Source organism: Candidozyma pseudohaemuli, assembly GCF_003013735.1.
Source record: "Candidozyma pseudohaemuli strain B12108 chromosome Unknown scaffold00002, whole genome shotgun sequence".
Taxonomy (NCBI): Eukaryota; Fungi; Ascomycota; class Pichiomycetes; order Serinales; family Metschnikowiaceae; genus Candidozyma; species Candidozyma pseudohaemuli.
Window position 1 is genome coordinate 688,640 of NW_020194436.1, and position 27,046 is coordinate 715,685.

A 27,046-nucleotide genomic window follows, 5' to 3' on the forward strand; every position below is an offset into this window, starting at 1 on the left:
GCAGAGACAAGCTTTAAAGTAGCAAGAATTATTACCTTTTAGGAGCCCGCAGTTGAAACACGGTGCACGTTTTGCTGGTGTGAGGAGAAAAAAAGCATCAAGAATTAATAACAAAAATAGTCTGTAGTCGCCGAGGCATGTAGCAGCGATGCCGTGGAAGGTGAGGCGGTTCTTCTGGAAGCATTAGTTTGCACAGCATGCTTGCTGCACAAGGGTGCGGAATCACAGTCGTCTAACCGAAACGAGGGAACTAAAGCAACTCAGCCCCGGAGGCGCCGCCTATTATCATAAGAGCGGCTGGTCACTATTTGTTGTATGTCCGGTGTGATCGCGCTAGAAGCGGCGCCAAGCGAAAGAACAATCGCCGCCATGTAGAGGGGATTGCTATAACAAGCAACAGCTGGCTTGGATTGAGTTCAGACAACCATCTGGGTGTGCACAGACACGTCAAGCTACCGCTGCATTTGGGTGCGAAGCGCATTTTCTAAGGGAGATGCGTGGGACCCTGACGCACCTTGACATTGTCTAAGCCCCCTATTTTTAGATTCCTGCGTGGAACCTATTGGCTGCAACACCAAGCACTTTCCGTGCCAACTAACCAGCCTATTCATGGATATATAAATGGAACTTCTGTCTCGAGAGAAGTCTTCTTCTTTTTTTTTGTTCTTTCTATCGCACTAATTCTTCAATCCCAAATGAAATACTCCACTCTCGCTTTATTCGCTACCGCTGTCGTCGCTGCCGAGGAGACCTTCAACCTCAGAGTCGTCTCTGAGAACGCCGAGGTCGACGGCAAGGGTATCTCCCCAGTCAGAGAAGGTGCTGGTATCAACTTCTTCCTTCTCGAGGCTGAGGTTGGCCCTGAGTTCCACTACAACGCCGAGGAGGCCCGTCTCTACCAGTACGACGGTGAGGACCAGGCCAACGTTGGTGTTGACGCTGGTTTCCTCCAAGGTGGCCGTGCTGTCGAGCCATCCGAGGTCACCTTCAACGATGAGGGTGTTCTCAAGATCGCCGAGCAGCTCTGGGCCTGTAAGGACCTTAACGACCCATCCCAGCACTTCGTTGAGGACTACGGTGTCGCTGCTGCCGATGAGGCCCCTAACGACACCTGTCACAAGATCTCCTTGCAGAGAGACGACGGTGACAAGAAGGAGGAGCCAGCTCCATCCCACGATGGCTGGAACCAGACCACCACCAAGCAGGTCACCGTGACTGGTTACACCACCTACTGCCCTGAGCCAACCACCTTCACCGTCACCACCTGTGTCGAGAAGGTCTGTGCTCCAAAGGAGGTGACCGTGTCCGAGCCAAAGACCGTGACCATCACTGAGAAGTGTCTCGTTGACAAGACCACCACCCCACACCCATCTAAGGTTGAGCCAACCGAGAAGCCAAAGGAGACCGAGCCAAAGGAGACCGCTCCAAAGGAGACTGCTCCAAAGGAGACTGAGACCAAGCCATCCACTGTTGCTGCTCCATCCACCTCTGCCTCCGTCACCTCTTTCGAGGGTGCTGCTGTGAAGAACGCTGCTGGCTTCGTCGCTGGTGTTGCCGGTGTCGCTGCTTTGTTGATCTAATTTCCTAATTTCGTTTAGACACTAAGATCTCGGGCTGAGTTATACTTTCAAAAAATCACTTTCTTCGTTCTGTTTTGATTTAAAGGGTACTTTAAATAGCTTTTAAATGAAGTAATCTTTCAGCACGCTGTAGATCTAAATAAGGCACACATACACTCCCCGCTCGGTGTTTGTCTCGGTGTCTCACTGACAGAAACGGTGTCTTGGCCGATATTTTTAGAACTTCGATCAGGTACTATTGCCCATTAGACTCGATGGAGAAGAAAGAAGAAAGCTGTTTCCATTATGGTCAGCGATCCTCTCAGATTTTGCCATTATAATGAATGCAGCCGTGTGTATGTACCGCTAATCTGATCGGCAGGGGTATTGCGTCACCTCGTAAATTGTGCGATTTTGATACAGCCGCATGGCTTTGCAGTCGGCCAACAGGGGTCCTACGTAAGGTAACTGAACAGAAATTTGTCATGTATGCTATATTTAAAACTACGTTTTTCGACCTGTGATGACCAAATTGGTCCTCAAGAGGTGGCTTGGGCTACTCCGAGCATCTGGACCCCTTGTTTTTGCAAGCCTCTCCCGTATTTAGACAAGCCAAATATAGACTGGTCATGGAATAGGGACCAAACCTCGGAATATTTAAAGACAAGCTTTCCGTGGGTTATTTAGCTACCAAAAAAATGATGTATCTTTCTCTCGTTTTGCTCGCTTCCGCCGTCGCCGCCGATCGCTACCAGTTCATCGTGGAGTCTTCCAACGACAACTACAATGGCTTGTACCTCTACGCCAACAAGGAGGCCAGGTCAGGCAATGATTATGTTTTCCTCAACGACCAGGGCATTGGCTTGGAGTACAATGAGGACGAACATTCTCTCGAAGGCTGGGACCTGAAGTTGGCCACCTTGGGACAGTATGTGGTGATGGCCTCTCGGGGAGATGGTCAAAGCGAAGTTCTGATTGAGGACGATTACCTTCAGTTGGGTCTTAAGACTTGGGCTTGTGGTGTTACTCAGGACCCTAATGGCTATGAACGGTCGAACTTGGTGTATGCCAACGAGACCCAGCCAAGGGAGGATTGCAGCGAAGTGAGATTCCATGCCGAGAAGCTTGATGGTGACTCTTCATCTTCGGTGCCTCCTATCAGTCTTCCTTCTCCAATCCCCTCGGATTCCTCGTCAATTCCACCAATCAGTCTTCCTTCACCCTTGCCTACCCCTAGCGGAGGTTGGAATACAACTACTACCACCCTCACTGACATCACGACTTACTGCCCAACCGAGACAACCATCACAATTACTACTTGTGGACCACACACTTGTGAGCCAACTACCATCACTGTGTCTGAGCCAACCACAGTCACGGTCTCGTCGTGTATCCCCGAGGAACCTACACCTGGTCCAACAGATGGATCTTCCACTGTTCTCCCAACGAGTGTAACTTCTTGGGAAGACGCTGGCGTCAAATTGACTCCTGTGTTCGGCGGCCTTGCTGGATTGTTTGCTTTGCTTATTTGATGATACTTTCTAGCTTGATCCGTTGTGAGTCGTTTGTTTGGAAATTCAATTCTTCTTCTTCTTGTTTTATATTCGCAAAATATATGCCTTTTCTTAATCGTTGTTCTTAGTCAATTCCAAGAGCCCTTGTTTGCTCCTCTAAGCCATCTTCGTACTCGCTGTCATCTTCCGAGTCGGTATCAAGCTCCGAACTGGTCTCAGATTCCTCGTTAGAAACGATCTCGCTTCCCTTCTCTTGCACACCAACAACGCCCCATTTGATTTTGGTGACCTCTTCTAGGCGGTCTAGAATTTCGGTCATGGGTGTGAAAAGACCAAATTGTCTGAATTCACCGTCGTAAGAGTGAAGCATACCAACAACTCCCAAACCATCCTTCTTGGCCAGACCCTTCACGTTCTCAAGCTTGGTCAAAATCCAAGAACCGCTATCGCCGCCAGCAGCAAATGCGGTAGTATTTTCACAGGAGTTCACCACGAACTCCGACGAGTGGATGGCACCATCCAACCAATACACGAGTTTGATTCCATTGAGGAAACCCTTGGTGAATTTTGTTGTAGAGCCATACTTGAATACCAGTAGACCCCTGTGGGTAGTGTTGCCATCTGAGTCCATAGAGTTGGTTGACGCCATTGAATCCACCTCGTTAATGTTTTCAGTGATATCCCTAGCCAGGCGACCAAGCAGAATGATCTTCCTTACATAGAGGTTCTCAAAGATCAACGAGGTGTCATATTCGTTGAAAGCAATGTCATCACCAAGGAAATTTTGGTCACATTTGAGCAACTTATTGACCTTGATAACTGCCAAATCACTGAGTCTCTTCTCCTTCATATGACGACCATCCTTGGTACGCTTTGCTTGTATCAAAGTCCTCTCGCCCCATATTATTTGACCAAAGCGATGTTTGGGGAAGTTACGAACTTCAGATCTTTCTTGCTTGTTCTTGGGGTCATAAACCTTCACTTTTCCAACCGGGAACATTTCGTCAAGTTGCCTCAATACTGAAGTGTAGGCAATCTTCGACTCAAGCATTGACTTGTCCTCATTCTCAACACACTTTTGTTGTTGTTCCTGAAGAGCCTGTTTATAGAGGCCGATTAGAACAGAGGAGGGAGATGACACATGTGGATAGTCTACACTCTCTTCTCGTTTGTCAAGACAGACATGCCCGCATGTCATGGCAAACTTTGATTTGGCATAGGAAGAGAGATGTGGTTGCTTCTCCGTGTCAATCTTGGGGTAAATAAAACCACCTATTGTTCCTGAAACCCGCTTGGCATTCTCTGTGGATACTGAAAGAGACATTGGCGGACTAGTGGAGTCACTTGGAACTCTGAAAGGTAGTTTGAAGCGCGTGGGGTTATGCGGCGTTGTGGGTGGAACATGGACTTCGGGGAAAGGAATATTTGGTGATGGGGAAGCCGTTGACGCTGCCTCAATCTTGTTTTTGTTGACCAAAACGTGAATGTCGTCGTAAAGCTCATGTATCGTGCTAATGACATTATTGTGGTATTCGGAAGGGTTTGGGTAACCAAAATACAAGCACAAGACATTCATATCCTCAGAAGGACCTCGGGCGATCGGGGCAATGAACGAGCCATTCTGCTCTTGAATAGGTGTCGAACTTTCTGCAATCCCTCGCATAATCCGAGTAATGGCCTCCTGGCGTGGTAAAGGTTTACCTTCGTTAGCGCCGATAGCAAAGTTCTTTGGTTTTGCGACCGTGGAAGAGCCAACATTTCTTCTAGTTGTACTCTTCAAGGAAGAAGTGAAGTCATTAAAATTCTTGCATAAGAGGAGTTTAAGCCTGATGTAGGCCTCATCCTTCAAAAGATTATCGTAAAGGTGGAGGTAGGTCTTGAGAACTCTTCTGACATCAGCATTATCGTAGGCGGAAAATGACCAAGTCAGGCTATCATCAAATGATTCAGTAAATGTCACGAAGTCCTTGAGGCAGTCGATGATGTTGACCACGCAGGTAGATAAGGTAAGCAGGGAGTTAAGATACTCTGTCCTGATATAAGACACATCTTGCCATAGAACATGGAGAACCTCAGTTATGGAGTCCTGTGGAGAGCCTCCGCCCTCCTTGTCTTCAGGAATATCAAACACCTGAAGAGCCGGTCCAACTCCTCCAGAAGAAGTCTTCTTCGATTTGGAGGACGCATACGACAGTTGCCTTGTTGAGTATGACTGTCGACTGGAGAAAAGAGATCTTGATATGTCTGACTCTTCTGCTCGGGAAGATGGCGCATATATGCTAGGGTTCGTGTTGAGTTGGATATCATTCGTGGTGCTGGAACTTTCATGCTGGAACATGGGCCGAAGTTCGTGGAGAGAATCGTTTTCCGAACATGTGGATGCGTTTGCAGAGCCAGCTTGGGGCTCGATATTGTCCCGCTGGGGTTCTTTTCTCTGTTTCGGAAGGAACCGTTTCATAGTTGTGGGAGAAAAGACGCAGGGCAGAACAAGAAGGGTAGCGCCTCAAGGGTCACGTGTAGAAGTCAGATAATGGATATCCTATTGAAAGTCTATTTTTCGTGGTACTTGCCAGTTCTGGAGTCTCTTGATCCTTACTGTTTCGTTTTCCTAATGCTTTGGCTCTAAAGGTACCTTTCGCTGACTAGGGAAGGACCGTTTCAAACGGTATTGGCGTGCAGCCTGCCAAGTAACTTGAGGCATATTTTGACAATAGCTATGGAAGTTGGCAAAACTGGACTTGTTCCACCGTCGATATTCATAGATTTGCTAGGTTTGTTCGAAAATCAGCTGGAAAGATGCGTCTGCTCGTATTTTGGTTATGTGATTATGGGGAAGATTTCGCATCCCTCAATGCGCTAAAGTGGTTCCACATTTAGCAGCCTCTAAAAGTAAGCCATCCACCAACATGGGTATCCACAAAACCTTTTCACAAACCGTCACTAGTTAGATTATGATATTTGTCGTCATAAACCTCGAAATACCCTCCTTGCATTAACTACAACCCTTTCAACGAGTATCCTACAAACAAGTCTCGGAGCTTACGGTCTCTATTGCGGTGATGTTTGCAATATTTTTCGCTGATGACTGGAAAGTTTCCAAAGTTTAATTTATTCATATAAAGCAACCTTTGGATGTCCGAGGTCTCGCTTTTGTAGTGGTCTAGGTCTCGGTCTTAAAGCACGATTTAGGTGCACGAGGCACAAGCGAGCAAGAGGAAAAAATCTGGGGAATCGCACCGTTCTGTTTCCCGCCATTTTCACATCCACCTCTTTCTGGGCCATTCTGCAACCATGCCAGTGTACTCGGTTTCACATGTGGAGAATGTCCGCATTTGCGTCATTATGGTAGGCTTGCCCGCCCGAGGAAAGTCCTTGATTGCCCAAAAGATTGTCCGTTATCTCCTGTGGCTCTCCATCAAGAGCAAATGCTTCAATGTTGGTTCATACCGTCGTCTCTTGACGCTGCGTGAAGATACCACTTTCGACTTCTTTGACCCTGAAAACGAGGCTGGTCTCAAGGTCAGGCAAGAAGCGGTCAACCAAGCAGTGAAGGACATGATGAAGTGGTTCGCCGAGGAGAATGGTGTTGTGGGTATCCTCGATGCCACCAACTCAACAAGAAACAGAAGATCCCAGCTTCTTAAGTTGTGCAGAGAAAACTTGATTGAGCCTATCTTCTTGGAGCTGTGGTGTGATGACAAGGATTTGATCTTGCAGAACATCGCCGATGTGAAAACCACGTCTCCCGATTACGTCGACCTCGACTCGGAGTACGCAACAAACGACTTCTTGGGCCGTATTAAGCAGTACGAAAAATACTACGAAACCATGGACCTGGCTGCCGACGCTGACTTGACTTTCATCAAGCTTGTCAATGTCACCTCCCAGATTATCGTCAACAGAATCGAGAGCTACTTGGAGCTGAGAATTGTATACTATGTGATGAACTTGCATATCAAACCCAGAAGTATCTGGCTATCGAGACACGGTGAATCCCAATACAACTTGACGGGCCAGATTGGAGGCGATCTGGATCTTTCTGAACGCGGTTGGAGATACGCCAAGAAGCTTCCTGAACTTGTTCTCAAATCGCTCGGCGAGGAGCACAAGCACACTAATCTTACGGTATGGACCTCCACATTGAAGAGAACACAACAAACGGCCTCTTTTTTGCCGTACCAAAAAAAGCTAGAGTGGAAAGCCTTGGATGAGTTGGATGCTGGTGAGTGTGATGGTATGACTTATGAAGAGATTGAAACAGAATTCCCAGATGATTTCAAAGCCCGTGATGACAACAAATACGAATACCGTTACCGTGGCGGTGAATCCTACAGAGACATTGTGATTCGCTTAGAGCCCATCATTATGGAGTTGGAACGTCAAGAAAACATCTTAATTATTACTCACCAAGCCGTGTTACGTTGTCTTTATGCTTATTTCATGAATGTGCCTCAGGAGGAGAGTCCATGGATGCTGATACCTTTACATACGCTCATCAAGTTGGAGCCCCGTGCATACCTGACGCTTGTGCTGCGAATTAAGGCAGACATCCCCGCTGTGAGCACATACAAGGAGAAGGGAACCTCGCAGTTGGGCGAAGGGTCTGTCAACGAAGGATCTGTGAAGAGCCGTGACTTGATCTCTAACTCAGCTACGTAGGGCAAATGAATGCACACTGGCAAGCGCCAATCTTATCTAATCCTTAATTCCTGGCGAGTTAGACTCCTATACAATACAATTATATACAGCTGATAATTATGCGCTGAAACATTCTTCATCTCTACGAGGCGTTCGCATACTTCTTTGCCTGCTCCTTGACTTTCTTTTCATATGTGGTTCTATCCTTGCTGAAAGCCTTCCATGCTGGTTCCTGAGCTGGAGAGTCAGGATTTGGGTTCGTCAAGAGTTCTTGGATACCCAACAAAATTTGTTTCAAGGTGATAGCAGGTCTCCAATCTTGCGACTCGTTCAAAATAGATAAGCACACAGTGCCACTAGGGTATACATTTGGATGGTAGAATGCGGGTGGAAACATCACCTTCGGTGGTTTCGAAGGGTATTCTTCCGAGAAATATATCGTCACGGGAAATGTGGCGTCTGCCCATAGGGTGTTTGGTTTGCCTGGAATTCCAGCATCCCAGTGGGTCAAGTCTAGGGAGCCATCTGAGGTTTTCTTTGGGCGAGCGTAGAAGCCGAAAGGGTGGTCTCTTCTCCACTGCTTTCTTTCCTCTTGTAATCGGGTCTTGCAAAGAGACATGCTTGTATTATTTGTTTGGGTCTAAAAGATATACAAACGATTGAGGCTCCTAATTTTTTCATAACTCTTGAGGCTGGCCTGCAGAAAGGCTCCAGTGGCATATCAGCAAATCCGTAATGAAGTGATTCAACTTGTTCAATATTGAAATTAGTGGCAGGGACAGATGAAACAACTAACAAGTTTTACTAAGAGCCGTTCAAAGCCTCGGATTCTTTGAAGGCAGAATTTTTAGCCTTTCCATCATGATGCGATCCATGTGTTAGTATGGCTGCGTGAATAAAAGTCTGCAGCTTGCAGCCGTATTTGTCAGTCACACGAAATACTTCAAAGTACTAATACTTCATCATGCATAATTTCGCCACTTTAAAAACCTTCCTTTGCCGTCAAGTACATCTGTTTATTTAAGTGAGAGAAACGGAGAAAGGGGATGAGATTAAGAAAACGAAACATCACACGACGAAAACATTGTATTGTTCGCAGACATCAATGTAGGCACTAGTCTACTGATTCTTATCTCCCTGTGAAATTCCATATATTCAACACAAACAGCTTGAATGGACGGAGTTAAGGGTTGAAAGCTCAGGAATGATGTGCCAGCTGCCTCCGCAAGATAATTTTAACAGATGAGTGAAATAGTTGACGGAGGGTCCAGCAGATCAGATCATGACTCGGTCTAAGCCCTACACACATACGTCTTTCGGGTTTAAATGTTAAAGACCGACAGCCGGGCGTAGCTGTAAAGGGGGAGGAGAAATTATAACGACACAGCTCAGAGCCCACAGGAGATCGATTCGGAAGAGTTGTATCTCCTTCACATTGTCGCCTGTCTCATACCTTTTTTGCACCCAACCTCGGCCCGCAGTACCCCACAAATGTGATATATGCTGGCTCTCAGCTTTCCCATAAAGAAACAAATGATTTCATAAAAGAGGTTCATGATCGCTGATACTTCGCCGAGGAATCATCATCAATTTAATATATACGGACCTTCAGCATCTATTTTTCCCGCTTTAGGTGGTCCACATCCTGCACACAGATACTCTGTCCAGTCGACCCCCACATGCCATGACTATGTGAAGAAATACCACCTATAGTGTCTTTTCTATTACCAGTCATGAGCGTCAACGAGGAAAAGAAAGTTGAAGCTACTACGGAGCCAACGGTCGAACCAAAGACTGAGAAGAAAGTTCAAGATGATGATGAGGATGACTTGGACGACTTGTTGGACGAGTTTGACGAGCAGGTTTTGAGTAAGCCTCCAGGATCAGCACCTCAAGCTGCTGCTGGCGATAGCCAAGCTACCAGTACGACCAAGAAGCCTTCTGAGGGCCCTCAAGAGGATAACTTTCAGTACGATATGGAGCTGCTTATCAAGGATCTCAACATTGAGGACCCTAAAGCCAAAGACGAATTTGAGAACTTGGTCAAGCAGTTTGAGACTACCCACAGAGCCGACGCCAAGAAGGCCATGGACCCTCAAAATTTCGATAGCGTGATGAAGGATACCATGGAGAGATTGAAGAAGTCCGGAGAAAATATTGATGAACAGTTGAAGAACGATCCATCCAGTTCTAACCCCGAGGACATGCTCACACAGCTTTTGGCCGGTTTGGGAGGCGGTGCCGGTGACGGTGATTTCGACATGTCCAAGCTTTTGACTGATATGTTGGAGCAATTGTCTTCGAAGGACGTTCTCTACGAGCCGATCAAGGACCTCAACACCAAATTCCCTGAGTTCTTGAAGGAGCAGAAAGACAAGCTTCCAGAGGATGAACATGCCAGATACACGAAACAATATGAGGTTACCAATGACATCATGGCTCTTTTTGAGAGTCCCGACTTCGACAATGAGAGCACTGAAAAGCGTGAGGAGGTCAACAAACTTCTTGAAAGCTTGCAAGAGCTTGGAAACCCTCCAACTGAATTGGTTGGAGATGCTAAGGACTTCCCTGGTCTCGGTGACTTGGGTGCTCTTGGCGGAGGTCTCGGCGGAGGTGCCGACGGGCTTGACTTTGATTCCAAAGACTTGCCAAAGGACATCGAGAAGGAGTTAGAGGAGGGCTGCAAGCAGCAGTAATTACGCAATGAGATAAAATGATGTACATATAGATAGATTTTGTTGAGTTCTCTAATTACATGGTGAGTCCGCTTCTCTGCGAAAACTCTTTATAATATTCAAGCATATCAGGAGTGATACCCTTCGAAATAGACAGGAGAGCGTGATCAAAATGTCTTTCCTCCACCTTACGGGTTTGCTTGTTTTCCATGATGGCGGCAAGACCGGCTTCTTGACATAATAAAGCAACCTCCGCTCCGGAACAACCGTCTGTGGCCTGTGCTAATCTTTCAAAAAGAGCTTCGGAATTATCAATCTCAAACTTGCCACATTTACGGTTCAAAATATGGAGCCTTGCTTCTTTGTCAGGTGGGGCAACGTAGATGTGTCTATCCAAACGACCAGGACGTAAAAGAGCAGCATCGATTTCAGTCGGTCTGTTGGTGGCTGCAACAATAACGACGCCGTTCAATTCCTCAACACCATCAATTTCGTTGAGCAACGATGTAAGTACGTGCTGGGCTGCCAGAGTCAGTGCCTCTTCTCTTGAAGAAGCTAAGGCATCAATTTCATCAAAGAAGATAATGGATGGAGCAGCCGCACGAGCTTTTCTGAATATTTCCCTGATTGTTCTCTCACTTTCTCCGACGTACTTGTTGAAAATTTCTGGACCCTTGACTGCCAAAAAATTAAGTCCAGACTCAGAAGCTAGTGCTTTTGCCGTCAAAGTCTTCGAGCAACCAGGAGGACCGTAGAGTAAAACACCTTTAGGTGCTGAGATACCCAATGTACGAAATGTCTCACTTGCTTCGAGAGGAAGCTGAACCACTTCGGTCAACTTTTGCTTTAGCTCATGTTGCCCACCAATGTCGTCCCAAGACACCTTGGGCATTTCCAAGAATATCTCCCTCATGGCTGATGGTCTGACATCCACAAAGGCGGCCTCGAGGTCCGCCTTCTCAACCTTGATACTTGAATCGAGATGCTCAATATTAGAAAGATCAAGGGATGCAATGGCACCAACATGAATGGGGGCGGACAGACCCGAAAGTCCACGAGCAATCGTTTTCATGACACCTTCACGGCACAAGGCGGCCAAGTCAGCGCCCACGTAGCCATGTGTTTTTGAGGCAACCTCTTTAATGTCACTTTCCAGAAGGTTACACTTTTCGCTCTTCATACGAGCAAGCTGCTTGGCGAGAATGTCAGCCCTGGCTTCAACATCAGGGATACCAATCTCCACCTCTTGATCAAAACGTCCAGGTCTTCGGAGGGCGGGATCGATCAGGTTGGGTCTATTGGTGGCGCCTACTACCACAACTCGTCCTGAGTCACCCATACCATCCATCATTGTGAGCAAAGTGGCGACAACTCTAGATTCAGTCTCGCCTGCATCATCAGAACCTCTCTTCGGCGCCAATGAGTCAATTTCATCCATTATGATGATCGAAGGCTGGTACTTCACTGCCTCTGCAAATAGATCCCTGATAGCATTCTCAGTTTCTCCTAGGTATTTGGACACTACAGAAGGCCCGTTTATCATAAGGACATGAGCACCTGATTCATGTGCCATGCAACGCAATAGCAAAGTCTTTCCCGTACCTGGCGGACCGTGTAGAAGAATACCCCTTGGAGGTGATATACCGAAATCCGAAAATAACGTTGGATGATGAAGGGGCAAATTGACAGTTGATCGAAGAAGTGAAATGGGCTTCTTCAAACCGCCCACATGATCAAGTGAGGTGGGACGAGGAATTCTTGGGTAAATGGAGTAGTCAATCGCTTGTGTTGTAGACGAAATGCTTGATGACGAGTGAAAAAGGAAGACGGGGGAAACCAATGCCATGTCTGCAGATGATTCCAAGCTCATATTTGATAGCTTTGTCGTCACATCATCAATGGATGTATCAGCGTCAGAAATGTGTGTTATGGTGACAGTGACGCCCTTGACCTCCAAGGTGAGGCCTGCTTGCAAAACACCAATCTCACCGAATGTCTTTTTGACAGCATTATTTAAATCCTCCCAGTTTTGGTTTTCGGGAATTTGGACCACCACTTGCTTGGCATATAGTGGCTGACTGGATCTTTTCGTAATTTGTAGCCTATCGCCTAGTAATATCCCGCCAAGGTCCCTGAGCCTTTTAGGAATCCTCAACACATTTGATTCTTCGACTTCCTCTAACTCTAGAATAGCCACAACTCCGGGGCCACTTTCTTTAGAAATTGTAACAAAGGAGCCTTTGTTGAGCTCCATGGCTTCGGCAATTTGAGGTTGCAAATAGACAGATGTCTGCTTGGTCAGAGTAGGTCTGGCGATAAACAGTTTCGGGATTTTGATCTTTTTGGGTTGTGCAGCAGCATCTGTCTGACTCTTCAGGTCAGCACCAGCCGACTTCTTTTTCGTTTTGGATGACATGATTAACTCAGTGCTCGATGTAACTTGTGATGAGATATCGCGATGGACTCCACATGCATATCGAGAAACAGTCTTCGCATATTGAAGTAAAGGTCTCTCCAACATGAACTATCGTCGAGCACATACACTACTAAAACATGTCCGACTAAATCACTGGACAGCTGTGCTGAGCAGAGACATCTTTTTGAAAGATCAAAGTCTAGGGAAACCTGCAAGAGAGACAATCAAAGATCACAACTTTCAGTTCTATCCAACATCCAGCACAGAGTTCAGTTCGACCTATTTGGATGGGACTGACTCTAAGCGAAACGCTGACCTAAGGGAACACTTCGACCTAAATCCCCAGCTCAAAAAGCTGCTTGAAAGCCGAGCTCACCTCGTGCAACGGTTCCTCGGAGACAGCTTCAAACTACCCTTCGATGACTTGCTTCCCATAATATGCGGACTTGCAAATATGAAGATCGAACATCGCTCAAGCCCGACAGGCTCGGCCTTTGAGAAAGGTTTCGTTCATCAAAGTGTTCTTCGTGAGGTAGGCAAACGCCTTTTCGAATGCAGCTTGAACAGTGCAACGATATTCACAGGTCTATCCTACCTATCCATGTCTCAGTCTGAACTAGAGCACAACCTAGCATATTTCAAAGATTATGATCGCTTGATCATAGAGTTTATGAGGCGTCAGCTTTTATATGATTGCTCGATCCCATACAGAGGTATTCAAGATTATGGATTGCTTCTGACTACTGACGCCGAACTACTACGAGTAAAGATCAAGGATAAAACTGCTATTGGAAGCTTCTTCTCTTTACTTGGGGTGCTTGTGCTTCGATTCGGCACAACCCGTGTAAATACCGAGTTCATTCATGACAAAGTATTGAGCGGTTCTAATGGCATATATAGCATTGCAAGCTCAAAACGAAATGAGTGAACTGTTTATAGATATAATGACGCACAGAAAACGATATCTCTCTTGATCTTCTCTTGAGCCTCATTCATCTTCGAATGCAACGTAGAGTCACCAACAATTAAAGCAGCATTCTTGACCTGGCGACAAATTTCATCCAATCTTGTAATCACACGAACAATTGTACCCTCAGACTCGACAGAGATTTGCATAATTTCACTAAATGTCAAACCTCTTGCCCATTCATACACCACATTAACCAAGGCAAACCTCTTGCGCTCGAGGAACTCTTCCTCCTCAGACGTAAGGGATACTTGGTGCTCGTTGTAGACTTTGAGGAGCTTTTCCGTAATTTTGAGGATCTGTGCCTTTCCTTTCTCTAATCTGGGTGTCATTGGAGGTTCCTCCTCTTCGTTAGTCCGTCCTTCATAGACGAAACATGAAAGGAGAGCAACAATTTCTTCAGGTTGGAAATCACCCAAGAAGTTGTCGAGAATAAGTTCTGTAAGAACTAACTCCCAACCCGAATTAATCTCACAAGCCACACGGCCTTTAAGCACAACTCGCTGCTGATCATCAATGAAGCCAAGAGTTTGAAGTACCTTCAATCTCTGTTCATAATCAGGAAGCAATTCCAAGTTCTCGTCCGAAATCAAAAGATTCAACGACTCTATCTTGCGCTCAATTGTATCCTGTTGAGCCAATTGTGAGTAGATCCTCTTGAAGTCAGGCTTGTTATAGATGTCCATATCCCTCAACTGTGAAACAAGATCGTTCTTTTTGTTGACAAGTTCATGCAATGATAGTTGAACAGCTTTCTGATACTCTAGCTCGTACCAGAAAAGCTGCAGATGCAAAATTCGCTCTATAATGTCTTCGGCTTCCTTCACGGTATCCTCTTTGTTACTAAGAAGCTTTCTGATATTCGTTCTCAAAGCAAAGGAGCTGACAAATTGAACATTAGAGAAGGGAACACTCGTCGTTCTGAGACCCCCACTATAGCGAATCTCCGGCCTTGTATTTTTGAGGTATTGCGGCACTGGAAGGAATGGAAGCGATTGTTCTTGTTCTTCAAAACTTCGACCATGATCGAAAGTGAGGAAAATCATCATATTTGAGTTCAAGTCACACTTAACAAGGAAACCTGTCCTTGAAAGACCCTTTTCATCCACGAAGCACATAAGTTTTCCGACATGCAAAAGAGCAGTTCTTGTCAACGTCAGATTGGCAACCTCCGCAACAATTTGTCCATAGACTTCTTGATACTGTGAGATGATTGAATATGCATGTTTGTATTTCTCAATCTCGGAATTGGTTTCGACCCGAGTTGAGTTGAGCTCCTCCTTAAGTTGTTCAACTTTCTTCTGGTGCTCTGGGAGTAGTGTCTGCGTTGAGTTCTCACTGAAAGAGTGCTTGATCATTTCTTCCACCCTTAAAGCCTCAATACGCAAAAGGTTTAAAATCATGTTATACGTCAATCGGAATTGGGACAGAAGCTTGGTTGGAGTACCCATGGTCGTCTCCTTGAAATCGGTCGGGGACAATGGCTGGTTGTAAGACATGACAATCACAGTACCCGTGGAGTCAAGACCTCTTCTTCCAGCTCTACCAGCCATTTGTGTGAACTCACCTGGTAACAAATTTCTGAAGCCTCTTCCGTCATGCTTCCTCAATTCAGAAAAGACAACTGTTCTCGTTGGTAAATTCAATCCCATTGCAAAGGTCTCAGTTGCGAAAAGGACTTTAACCAAAGACTTGGCAAAAAGGATCTCGATGCATTCTTTGACAATTGGAAGAAGACCACCGTGATGGACTGCTATACCTCTGCTGAGCATGTCTCTCACAGCCAAGATTTGGGGCAACTCGCGATCCTCTCTTTTCAAACGAGAAACAGCCCTGTCAATAAACATATGAATTTCGGATCTTTCCTTCGCATTGCAAAATTGAACACCACTCATGGTATTTGCGTATTCTTCACACCGCTTTTTGGAGAACACGAAAATAACAGCAGGAAGCAATTTGTTCAGATTCAAATACTGCACCAACTCAGTCCATGTGCTTTTATTGGGGCCATCTCTTGCAAATCGTGCGCCAGAGTTGGCTCCACCTCTTCCTCTTCCACTAGGAGCACCACCCCTTCCTCCCCTTCCGGCAGGAGCACCTCTACCAGCCTGTCCTCCACCTCTGTTTCCACCTCTAGCGGTTCCGCCAGGCCCCTTTCTCAGACCGTAACTCACTGTCACATTAGGGGGTTGGTCTTTTTGTGGAGGAGCCATAATATCCTTATACTTTCTGAATTCTGATTCGAGGAAAACACCCTGAGCATTGATAGCTTTGTGAAGGTTTTTCTTACCCCATATAAAGATCTCCAATGGCACGGGTCTCTTGGGTGTGGAAATGACATACATATCCTTTTGCTTAGTTCTGCCCACCCAATTGGCGAACTCGAACGTATTCGGGACCGTGGCTGATAGGAGAATGTATTTCACATGATCTGGGAGCATAATGATCACCTCCTCCCAAACGACACCACGATCAATGTCATTCACATAGTGGACTTCATCAAAGATCACGAATTCAACATCACGAATCAAATCTGCACCACGATACAACATGGATCTCAAAATTTCAGTCGTCATGATGAGACAGTTGGCCTCTGGGTTGATTTGCACATCACCTGTGATCAAGCCGATCTCCATGTCTTTGAAAGTTTCTTTAAAATCCCTGAACTTTTGATTTGACAATGCTTTGATTGGAGAGGTATAAATCGTTTTCGTCATGTTTCGGGCTGCCATTGCGATTGCATATTCTGCCACAACAGTCTTACCTGCTGAGGTGTGGGCGGCAACAAAGACCGAGTCACCTTGTTCTAGATGATACACAGCTTCTTTCTGGAAAGTATCAAGCTCGAAGGGCCATTCACGAGCCATGTTAGGCACTACCTCCTGGAAGTTCTCTATTTTGTGGTCAAGGTCAACGACATGCGCCCAATTCTTCTTGACTCTTTGTTCGGACTCCATCTTTGCTTTGATTTTCATATAGTCTAACGGGATCAAATCATCAATTTCTGAAATACCGACATCGTCTTTTGATTCGTCGTCCTTCAACTTGCCCATGAGATCGGACTCAGTAGGCTCGCCGTTATTTTCATTTACCTCCTCTTCATCGTCCCCAACTTCCAATTGGTCAACTCCCTCAGATGATTCAGCGACACCAGATACATTAAGCCCACGAGAGAAACCTGGTGGTACGTCGAATAATCCAAGACTATTCTTATGCAAAAACAGAAATTCGGACATATTCTGTTGGGTATTTAGGGTTTGATTGGTCAGGGTGCTGCTGAACAAGCCACCTGGCTGGAACGGAAGGTAGTTTGATTTACCACTGGTTGCGTCCTGCTTCAGCCCGTACTTTCTCTTGATGGAAAGTGAGTTTGCGGAGGTAGCATTATCGAGCTCAGAGATCCTGATCTCCTCCTTGTAACCAACTATCTCACCCTTGAGGCCACTTCTTTTGAAACGGAATGAGCTTCGGCTAACAGGTTCTGGCTGAACCAACAAAGATTCGAAGATTCTCTGTTTATCAACCGATGGCTTAGATTGAATAATATCTTGTACGTCCCATGTCAAGTGATTGGATGGCTCTAAGAGCTGTGCCGCAAGAACATCTTTGGATGACTTTTCATTTTTAGGCGTCTCTAGAATCTCTTTGGGGTCAAGAATTGAACTGGTCGCCATCTCAATGCTTGTTCTTGAAGCCGTGATAATAGGTCTGTTGCGTAGGCGATGTTGAAATACTGTGCACAGTGCAACTGGAACACGTGAGCTTTGAAGGCAACACTTTCTATATGCTAGTTGAAAAAGCTAAATCAATGACTCAGGATTGATGAAGAATTTAATTACTTTACGAAATTTTACGGAGGTCATATTTCTCGATGTTTCACTGTTTCGAGACATCGAGCACCGCGGTTTCAATACCCAAAAAACATGCATCCTTCCACACTGTGATTACTCAATGATATCAAACTACAATTCACTTGTGAAGAACATTGCTGTGGTATCAGCAAAACATCTTTATCTAATATGTATAGCGCTGAACCAAGTTTATCGGGTGGCAAAAAAGTCGCGAGTCGATTGACACCTAAAGCTTGGGTTTCGAGGCATCAATGCCGCCGGCAGTGGCACCTGCATTGGTCTCCAACTTTCCATCATTATTCTCATCCAGGTCCTTGCCGAAAAATACAACCGTTACTGTCAAATCATCTCTATAACGACGAGAAACAGGACTTGGAATCGAAATGAGCATAGATAACTGCTCTTTAGAGCCACCATTTGAAAGGGCATTTCTAATTAAGTGGGTTGAGACATTCTTGTCCTCTAGAAGAAAACCGTTTCCGGTGTTGAGTCTGTTTCTGCGGAAGGGAGGCTTGGAAGTTTTGTCGTTGGTGATGTCAGAAACCTGGGGCAAGCCCTTCTCTGAAGAACCAAAATAATTCCAGAACGACTTGTTTGGCTTGACTAGCTTCTCTTTCTCCATCCACTTCACAACGAGACCAACAATCTCTTCATTAGAAAGCATCTCATAAAGACCGTCACTTGCCATGACAAGGAAATCGTTGTTTTCGGGACTGACCTTCGTCGTAGTAACGACTGGTTCGGCAGTAACATATGGTGGAGAGTTCAAATTGCTAGGAAGCTTCTTCCCGAAAAACTGCTTATAAAGTCTGTCTTGAATAGACCCTGGCAATTTGTATCTGCAATCACCGAAAGCTCTGCTTGGTTCGAGAGAGCCAAGAACACGGCCATTTCTAACAACATTAGGCTCATCTGGATGCTCTGAAATGATTCTGGCAACTTCAGTAGGGTTGGAGCCGGTTTGGTCAATACTCAATTGACGAACTGTCCACTGGTTGTTCTTGAATGAGCCCAAGAGCGCTCTAGAGTCACCAGTAACAGCAACCTTCAACATCTTTGAATTGGTGTCATAGAAAGAGAGAAGAGCACAGGAGCCAGATAAGGCCGGCATCAACAATTCAGCGGCTTTCGCTTTATTGTTGTCATTGAGAAGCTTCTCAATATTCTTGTTCACGATTTCGTGATCCAACTTCAAGAAGCCGTTCTTAATTGCTTGATCGATGGTGGCCAGGTTGGGCACATAGCGCAAATTCTCCTCCTTCGATGGCTTGAAGATGGTGCCCAACTCAGTGATGACGTACAGAATCAACTGATCACGCAACTTAGAAGAGGTGGTCCAGCCGCCATGACCATCATAGACACCGAAAAACATCCAGTCTGTGGAGGTTCTCACATTGTTGTCTTGCAAGATTGGGACTTGGACAATTTCCTCGGCCCTGTCATCCTCAATGGGGGAGTTGGAAGGAAGCTGGCAAATGTCGTACCTAGTCACTCCCTTTCCACGATGCACATTATATGATTCCTCGAATTGCCTGAGTTTAGCACTGACCTGCTCGTCATTGAGAAGGAAGACTCCCTCCTTGTGCTGTTGAGCACCCACACTATTCTGGCGCACCATCGAGGATGTGGTGGAGGAGAAAGCCTCCTTGTCAACGATGCTAGTCACAGCCTTAGCTGGATTTCCCGTGAGTCTCGAGTTGGACCCAGGTGGAGCTGTATCCAATTTGTAGTAGTTTGATTGGTTGAATGTGACATAGGAGCCAACGATGATAACACCCGAGACTAGAGCCACATTGCGCCTACGCAACAATCTGCTCTGAGACTTTCTAGCGGCAGAAGAAGCCAGGGTATTCAACAAACGTCTTCCATTTTGCAACTGACGACCTGCAACATAAAATAGCCTCGGCTTGGGGGCTAGGACATACATGGGTTATGGTAAAAGCGGGGACAAAGGGGTTTGCGGGATGTGTTCCGTATTGGCCCGAAAAATCAACAATATATTAGTAGCCTGGGAAAAGTGGCTGACAGGAAGTGATGATGCAGAAAAGTTTGCTGATCAAAATGAATCAAATGTAGAAAGTTGAAGAGCCACAAACAAGTAGGAAACAGTGTCCACTCACTTGTGTGTGCCGGAGAGAGAGCAGAGTGCATACATGCAGATAGGACAGATAAGGGATTGATGGAGCCAATCTAGCAGCAGTCAAAAAAATCTTCAAAAATTTGACTCGACCTATGTATCATGAATTTCAATTCCATTCAGTAATTGAATTTGAATGCCTTTTTTGCCGGTTTATCTGCGGGAAGGTGTTACCAGGTACCATCACATCAACGCAGTTGCATATCCGAAGTCAAGACGGTTCAAGAGTTTTTTTTAATAATTTTTCTCTAATCCTTTCAACACTTCAATTTTCAGCAATTTTTCAGCTCGGTCGAATGTTTTGTTTACTACTCAAGTTTGTAACCTATTACTTCCCGAAAAGGTAAGCCTTTAACTTTTGTGCAATAGGCCTTCAGTATTGAGAGATATCGAGGCCTAGGGACCAATTAAAAACAAGCACGACACGCTTCCTCGCCTTAAGTAGACATTGTGGTAGCTTTGTGGCTCAGAAGTATCTTTTGTGTTAATTGAAGCTGACCATGCCTTGGATACCCTGTCAATTTGCCCGAAAAGAGATGTGAAAAGAGGCTATGAAGAATACGATTCAACTGCAATTCTTAATTCTACAGAGCTATATAGATTCATCATGCTTTACCGCAACCCACAGATACATCTTGTTTTGTCTGTCTTAGAGAAAAAGCACTTTTTGCAGCCAAACTAATGGTGATCGAAAGACAACTTCAGTGTTGTCTAAGAGACAAGAGGAATAATTCCAGTTTCAAAGAGAGTACTGATTAGCACTGAAACTACGAATTAAGAGTTGATGGTATAGCACCATACTACACAGTTCATTGAGTAAAAAATTTTATTAAACAACTGCACTAACTCGACCCACCACCGATTGCCGTACCAAATCCTGATAGCAACACCACAACGTCAGTGTAACTCTCGTTACACGGCACGCCTAGAGCACTTGGACACAGCGTCACTTACAATACATGAAACACCACTCGATGGTGCGTGAAGTCAACAGCACAGTTGCGAGATGTACCCCGTTTATGAAGACACCAAAACTGCTTAAGCAGCAATGGTGACCTCGACATCCACACCAGGCTCAATAGTGATCTGAGTGATCTTCTTGACAATCTGGGCTGGAGCCTGCAAGTCAATGACTCTCTTGTGGATTCTCATCTCGTAAGCATCCCAAGTCTTGGAACCCTCACCGTTAGGAGCCTTTCTGGTGGTGATCTTCAACACCTTGGTTGGCAATCTAACAGGACCCTTCTTGACAATCTCGTTCTGGGCAGCGTTAGAAACGATGTTGGAGCAAACCTTCTCCAACTGCTTGACCTTGGTGGAAGTCAAAGTGATTCTGATCTTGTGGATCTCCTCAGCTTGTTCCTGGACCTTCTCCTTGTTGATTGGGGCAGACATTATTAATAGACGTTGTTAGAGAAGGGAAAACTTTTTGGTGAGGTCTGAAAAAATTGTAGGTCCCGCAGCGCGAGTCACGTGCACGTTGTATCAGGCGTTGAGATCAACGCGATGACGATAAGGTTTTTTAGGGCTCGAGCCCTACACACTCGTCAGGAACAACTGATGAAAGCCTTGCTTTGTTTGGATAAAATTCAAGTCATGGGTGGAACCAGCTGATGAGCCTGGGATAGCTGGTATTCATGCGGGCTTGCAAACAGGGGAGAGAGGTCAAAGAGCAACAAAGTATCTAAAAAGTAGAACCTTGCAATTTAGAGCATTTGAAGTGGAAAAAAAGGTATCAGAAAAAAGGAGATGAAGATGACCACCTTATCGAGCTTTTATTTTGATGGTAATAAATTTCACCCGGATGGCATGAACGTTACCATCTGGGAAGATCTTATTCACCGTGTCGTTTCATCAGCTATGATTGCTGCTTGAGTCTCATAGAATGACCGTCAGAAATCAATTATATGGTTTTCTCCAGTATGATTTTTGGATTGTCAGAGAGATTCCCAATTGAAAGGTTCATCATCGGTCAAAAGAAGTAAAAGAAGATAGATAGGAATTCCCTGCATCTTTATATAGCAGCGTGTGCGGGTAACGCTATTCAGTTTGTATTACTTAGTCTCTGATGCATTCCTTTTAACTTACTATTTATTCATCGATCTCAGTTTCCTTGCTTTGTATCAATTCTTTTTCGAGGGCACGCATTGACCGCCATAATACTGCGCTTTCCTCTTCATCAGTCATTCCACTCGTAGCCCACCTTATCTTTCCCGTTTCGTCTAATATGTACAAGTATCCCGAACAGGCGTTATCACATTTGAGAGTTCTCTTGACGTCTCCCGTGAAAAGTTTGTGGGAAAGGACGAAGTACAGATCATGTCTGGCTGGAGGGATCATATTCCTGATGTTGTTCTTGGCCAATGAAACAAAGAGGCCCTTGATCCAAGATTGAGGTATATTGATATCAACAATTTGAGAATGACGATACTTTTCTTTGAATTGTTCATAGCCCGGGCCACTAAGGTAGTCTTGGACATAACTGTTGGTGCAATTCTCACCCGAGATAGCAGACGACATTCGAAGAATTGTCACCTTATTCTTCAAAACATCATAAAGTTGCCTCTTGTTCTTCAGCAAAGTGTATCCTTCAAAATTTGGGAAGTAAAGAGACTTGCTTTGTTTGAAGAAAGAAATCGGAGGCAGGAAGATCTTGCCATGCGTATTAGCGAATGACTTCGAGTCGTAGAATGGAGAGTGCTGCAAATCATAATCAATTTCTTTCTGTCTTCTTTCTCTGCTCTCTTTCGAGAAAGTCTCTGATATTGAGTGCTCGTTGAGCTTATTCAAGAATATGGGCTCTTCATAGCCAAATGGTTTCGTGATCGGTTGAGGCTTTTGAAGAGCAGGCTTTGCTGCCTCCTCCACTGTTTTTGCAAATCGAGGCTGCAGAAACTTAGGCCTTTGGAGCTGCCTAGCAGACACACTAAACGCTCTTATGGACCTCATATCTGTAACACTACTCCACTGTCTATCGTGCTCGATATGCCATATACCTCTGGTGCACGGATCTCTCCACAACTTCGTCAAAGCAATAATTCGAAAGAAGCATTGTGAGAATCTTTTGCATATCAAAAAATAGTTAGTTTCAATTCTTTCAGAAATCCGAATTTTGTATCGTCACCTATACTGGAGCAAAAGCTAGGTCTTAGCCAGCATCCAACTTGAATGATCTTATGTACACAACTTTCAGTCAGAGAAAAACCGAGTATTGAACGGGCTCACTATCACCACCACCAAGCTACAAACTATGAGCATACAACTTCAAGACGGTCTATCAGGGCAGCCTGTGGACAGAGTGCTTGAGGACCTCTTAGTAAGGTTTCTCGTCAATGCACCAGATGAAGATTTATCCTCGATCGAACGTATCTTCTTTCAAGTCGAGGAGGCCCAGTGGTTTTACTTGGACTTTGTCAGGCAACTCAATCCACTTTTGCCCGCAATGAAAATGAAGTCATTTGCACCAGCCCTTTTATCCAAATGTCCTCTTCTTTGGCGATGGGGTGATCCAAGAGATGCTATCTCCAAGTTCGGAAAGTATAAATCGACAATCCCTGTGAGAGGAATTGCGTTGATGAACAAGGAATTGAACAAGATTGTCTTGGTTCAAGGCATGGAATCAGGCTCCTGGTCTTTCCCACGTGGAAAAATCTCAAAAGGAGAAAGTGACTTAGAATGTGCAATCCGAGAAGTGAGGGAGGAGACGGGTTTCGATGCAAAAGCCTACGTCAATGAGAAGGACTTCGTTGAGCGAACTGTCTTTGGTAAGAACATGAAGATCTTTTTAGCTCGCGGTGTACCTGAGGATACTGAATTTGCTGCATTATCTAGATTCGAGATCTCACTGATCAAATGGTTCGACTTGAAGAAATTGCAAAAGTCCTTGAAGAACAATCCCCAAAAATTTTTTGCTGTGGACCCTATTATTAAGGCTTTGATAACCTGGGTTAACAAAAACAAGGGATTGGTTAACGAGGAACAGCTATTGAGAGAAGCTGAGGCGAAGTTGAAGGCTATAATGGGTATCGGTGTCAGCAAGGAGAATGATCAAGCAGGCAGAGAATTGCTTGATATTTTGCAGGGTGCATCTCAGCCCGAATCCCAAGCACCACAGCTGGCGCCACAGGAAATCCGACTTCCACAACAGCCGCAGATTCCTAACTTCAATCACCAAGTGCCCCTAGGGTACCCTCCTAACGGATTTGTTCCCCAGCAGCCTCTCCCACAAGCATACTATCCAATGCTTCCGCCTGCACATCTCCTTCCTCCTAGACAACAGCCTTTTATGCCCCCTGCTCATCTTTTACGACCACTTCAGGAGCCTCAAAGCTTACTGCCTCAAGTTCAGCTGCCACACCCTCAAGTTCCAAGCCAACCTCAGCAACCTCTTGCTGAAGTTGCACAGAGTCGCCAGCATCCTCAACTGCAGACACCTCAAGATCAACTCAAGTCCAAGGAGACAGTTTCGGAACCTCCACACGAACTTCCAAAAGATGTTCAGCACCTTCTGCAGTATCAAACACAACCTTTGGAGCCTTCAGCGCAGAGTCTTTCGTTGCCAAAAAGAATTTCGACGTCAAAAAATTCGAAGGAATTTTTATCACTTTTGCAACAGGCTCCCAAGGGATCACTGCATGATCAGCTTTCAGAAGCCTCTGCGGAAGCAAAACAACGCAATAGGTCCAGAGCGGATGAGCTTCTCAAACTCTTTCAGAAGCAGGAGCCAAGCAGAAGCCCACTGGACAGTGGAGTCAAATCACCAGAGTCTACAACTACTGCGGAAGTGCCACAGACTCAACTTGAGGATGAAGATGATACCGAACTGGATGCTACGAATCGTTCCACCACACCAAAGAAAATAACTTTATTGAAACGAGACAAAGATCAAAATGCATCGGCCACTTTACTCGGACTACTTGGGAAGAAGCCGCCTACCAGAGACGAAGACGCATCTTCCAAGTCAAGGTCCCCGGCTCCTCAGCCAGCGTCGAAACCTACTGAGCCTCAAGCTAAATCTGCTCAGGAACCAGAAAATCCTTCTAGTACATTATTGGGCATCCTCAATGGCAAATCTACTAGCGCTTCTGCTTCGAACCCTGTTTCATCTCCACAGCCGGTTTCTCTGTCTGCTTCAGCAGATCTCCTAGGAATTTTGAAGAAGGGCAAGGAATCTAGCAATACAGATCAAGCACCTAAGCCATCGGATAAACCAATTCGTCTCGCCAAGAAGAGCGCAGGGACACCCATTGATCTTAAAGCAATCTTGGCTGGAGAAGGTTCCAGATCTGGAAGCAATCAGCAAAGTAACACTAGCTCGCCTGTGACAACCACTTCTAAGGCGAATAAACCTGGAAACGATATATTGGACATCCTCAACAGAAAATCTGCCACTCCAGACACTGTTAGAATCACACCTCAGCAGTCGCAAACGCCTGAGAACTTTGAAGATTTCGAGGACTTCGAGGACTTCGATAACTTTGAAGACAATGGCGAATACACCGACTCGCAGGTGAAGCCATATGTTGAAAGCACAGATGATGACGATTTTGAGGATGCTCACGCAGTTCCTCAAGCAGCTCACAGCACGGGTAACTCGAGCTCATCAGCCACATATCTGCAGAAGCCCGACGGTCTTCACGATATCTATGGCACAAGCAATGAAACCATCAATTTACAGAATGCCCTTCCTTCGCAGCGTCCACAAAATGAGAATGGCGCCAACTTACTTGCATTGTTAGGAAAGAAGCCTCCCTCACAAGTAGCTGATTTGGGAGTTCCTAAACCCGCAGATAACGGACGAAACGAGTTGTTGAACATTCTTAGACGCGGGCCATCAAATACATAATAATACGTGATGCTACGCATCAAGTTTGACCTACAGACTATTTTGATTATACTCCGAAGAATGCATTGGTGTCTTTGAGCTTGTGCTTAGGTTTTCTTCTGGGCACTCTCTGAGTAATCGCCGAATCGACTACCGTGGACTTAGGGCCACTGGTAAGCGTTTCAACATCGCTTACGGGTAACTTCGGTGGGTTCGAAATACCTTCCCTTCTCATGTAGACGAACAGATTGGATACTGGTCGCAGCATGGAAGATCTCTCTCTTGATCTCCAAGTATCCTCAAGTTTGCTATAAAAAGATTTAGAATCTCTGAAGTCGACACAGTCCTTATACATTTTGATATCCCAAATTGGAGAGTTGGTTGGTATGTTTAGTTTGTCGGTGTTTCTCAGAAGATAGTGAGCGCTCATGGTCAAATTGTATTTCAGGAGCATACTGTAGTGAGCGCTGTGGGTCAGCAAAAGATACCAGGTCGAATCAGGTACTGGAATCTCTGGCTTCCCTTCTAAACGAGCTTCGAAAGTTGATTTGGTAAAGGCCCTGATGTCTGTGGATATGTAGGTGAGCTGAACCAGCAGCTGCCTTAAAAAATCTAGAAACCCTTGATCCGTAACATTGGGGCAATTGACAAGGCGTAGAAGCCCAAGTTTCGAAAGATCTTTGAACTTTATAGCTCGACCCAAAGTGTACAAAAACTGGTCATCTACCCAGTCGTTGTGGGATAGATCCAAGCCCGCAAGGTTTGGAGTATTGCAGAAGTTTAAAACCTGTGATTTTTCCAACTCCTTAAGCGATGAGCAATCCAAAATGACGTGGGCATCCAAGCCCGCCAAAAATCCCACAAAGTCTTTATGCGAGATGTTTGCAAAAACATTGTCTATTCTATGGCTGCGAACTGGTATCACAGCGGATGCAAGGGCAGAAGAGCGTTGACCGATATCTGTCAGATGTGTGAAATGGCATTTGAATCCAGGCATTGAGCCAAACTGTTTCGCAAACATCTTGAAAATATAAGGTGAGTCCAAATTCCACTTACAAATAACCTCCCACACATACCTCCAGCATGTCCAGGAACATGTAGTTAAGTAAGAGGGCTCCAAAGCGTCTGCGTTTTCAGCCAAGACCAGGGCACATATGTCCTTCAATGACGGTATCCTATTATGTCGATGTTTAATTTTTATAGGTTCACTTTGTGGGCAGTATTGCCACATATATGGAGCTGCTCCCGATGCATCAAAGTCAGGTTTTGGAAGTATGTGCTGATTAGGTTCTGGGGGTTTCAAAATGACGCCCTTCTTTCTGACTCTCGGACGGAAAGCTTTTCGTCTTCCTGGTTTGCGATTGTAACGTCGCCGATTGAACATCGAATAGAGTAATTGAATAAATAAGAAAGTCTGGTTGTTTGGGTTGGACCGTTATCTTGATATGTACGGGTGCGAACCTTG

General features: G+C 45.4%; 13 protein-coding genes across 13 annotated transcripts; 5 read left to right on the forward strand and 8 right to left on the reverse strand.

The window, feature by feature from the left end:
* Positions 1–695: 695 nt before the first annotated feature.
* C7M61_001675 (uncharacterized protein) lies at positions 696–1,580 on the forward strand (the record flags this gene model as incomplete). Its single annotated transcript, XM_024857074.1, has 1 exon — positions 696–1,580. The coding sequence occupies one exon, from the start codon at positions 696–698 to the stop codon at positions 1,578–1,580; it is 885 nt and encodes a 294-aa protein (XP_024714954.1).
* A 677-nt stretch (positions 1,581–2,257) lies between these two features.
* Positions 2,258–3,091, forward strand: C7M61_001676 (uncharacterized protein; the record flags this gene model as incomplete). Its single annotated transcript, XM_024857075.1, has 1 exon — positions 2,258–3,091. The coding sequence occupies one exon, from the start codon at positions 2,258–2,260 to the stop codon at positions 3,089–3,091; it is 834 nt and encodes a 277-aa protein (XP_024714955.1).
* A 106-nt stretch (positions 3,092–3,197) lies between these two features.
* SSY5 (Ssy5p) lies at positions 3,198–5,531 on the reverse strand (the record flags this gene model as incomplete). Its single annotated transcript, XM_024857076.1, has 1 exon — positions 3,198–5,531. The coding sequence occupies one exon, from the start codon at positions 5,529–5,531 to the stop codon at positions 3,198–3,200; it is 2,334 nt and encodes a 777-aa protein (XP_024714956.1).
* An 833-nt stretch (positions 5,532–6,364) lies between these two features.
* On the forward strand, positions 6,365–7,732 carry C7M61_001678 (fructose-2,6-bisphosphatase; the record flags this gene model as incomplete). The annotated part of the gene is made up of 1 exon (XM_024857077.1): positions 6,365–7,732. One exon carries the CDS (start codon positions 6,365–6,367, stop codon positions 7,730–7,732), a length of 1,368 nt encoding a protein of 455 aa, XP_024714957.1.
* A 121-nt stretch (positions 7,733–7,853) lies between these two features.
* On the reverse strand, positions 7,854–8,330 carry C7M61_001679 (E2 SUMO-conjugating protein; the record flags this gene model as incomplete). Its single annotated transcript, XM_024857078.1, has 1 exon — positions 7,854–8,330. The coding sequence occupies one exon, from the start codon at positions 8,328–8,330 to the stop codon at positions 7,854–7,856; it is 477 nt and encodes a 158-aa protein (XP_024714958.1).
* Positions 8,331–9,444: 1,114 nt separating this feature from the next.
* Positions 9,445–10,407, forward strand: PEX19 (Pex19p; the record flags this gene model as incomplete). Its single annotated transcript, XM_024857079.1, has 1 exon — positions 9,445–10,407. One exon carries the CDS (start codon positions 9,445–9,447, stop codon positions 10,405–10,407), a length of 963 nt encoding a protein of 320 aa, XP_024714959.1.
* A 55-nt stretch (positions 10,408–10,462) lies between these two features.
* Positions 10,463–12,802, reverse strand: C7M61_001681 (AAA family ATPase; the record flags this gene model as incomplete). The annotated part of the gene is made up of 1 exon (XM_024857080.1): positions 10,463–12,802. One exon carries the CDS (start codon positions 12,800–12,802, stop codon positions 10,463–10,465), a length of 2,340 nt encoding a protein of 779 aa, XP_024714960.1.
* Positions 12,803–13,735: 933 nt separating this feature from the next.
* On the reverse strand, positions 13,736–17,443 carry SKI2 (SKI complex RNA helicase subunit; the record flags this gene model as incomplete). Its single annotated transcript, XM_024857081.1, has 1 exon — positions 13,736–17,443. One exon carries the CDS (start codon positions 17,441–17,443, stop codon positions 13,736–13,738), a length of 3,708 nt encoding a protein of 1,235 aa, XP_024714961.1.
* A 403-nt stretch (positions 17,444–17,846) lies between these two features.
* On the reverse strand, positions 17,847–19,547 carry PTC5 (type 2C protein phosphatase; the record flags this gene model as incomplete). The annotated part of the gene is made up of 1 exon (XM_024857082.1): positions 17,847–19,547. One exon carries the CDS (start codon positions 19,545–19,547, stop codon positions 17,847–17,849), a length of 1,701 nt encoding a protein of 566 aa, XP_024714962.1.
* A 1,248-nt stretch (positions 19,548–20,795) lies between these two features.
* On the reverse strand, positions 20,796–21,152 carry RPS20 (40S ribosomal protein uS10; the record flags this gene model as incomplete). The annotated part of the gene is made up of 1 exon (XM_024857083.1): positions 20,796–21,152. The coding sequence occupies one exon, from the start codon at positions 21,150–21,152 to the stop codon at positions 20,796–20,798; it is 357 nt and encodes a 118-aa protein (XP_024714963.1).
* Positions 21,153–21,848: 696 nt separating this feature from the next.
* Positions 21,849–22,706, reverse strand: C7M61_001685 (uncharacterized protein; the record flags this gene model as incomplete). The annotated part of the gene is made up of 1 exon (XM_024857084.1): positions 21,849–22,706. One exon carries the CDS (start codon positions 22,704–22,706, stop codon positions 21,849–21,851), a length of 858 nt encoding a protein of 285 aa, XP_024714964.1.
* Positions 22,707–23,007: 301 nt separating this feature from the next.
* DCP2 (decapping enzyme complex catalytic subunit) lies at positions 23,008–25,602 on the forward strand (the record flags this gene model as incomplete). Its single annotated transcript, XM_024857085.1, has 1 exon — positions 23,008–25,602. One exon carries the CDS (start codon positions 23,008–23,010, stop codon positions 25,600–25,602), a length of 2,595 nt encoding a protein of 864 aa, XP_024714965.1.
* A 46-nt stretch (positions 25,603–25,648) lies between these two features.
* Positions 25,649–26,602, reverse strand: C7M61_001687 (uncharacterized protein; the record flags this gene model as incomplete). Its single annotated transcript, XM_024857086.1, has 1 exon — positions 25,649–26,602. One exon carries the CDS (start codon positions 26,600–26,602, stop codon positions 25,649–25,651), a length of 954 nt encoding a protein of 317 aa, XP_024714966.1.
* Positions 26,603–27,046: the final 444 nt, after the last annotated feature.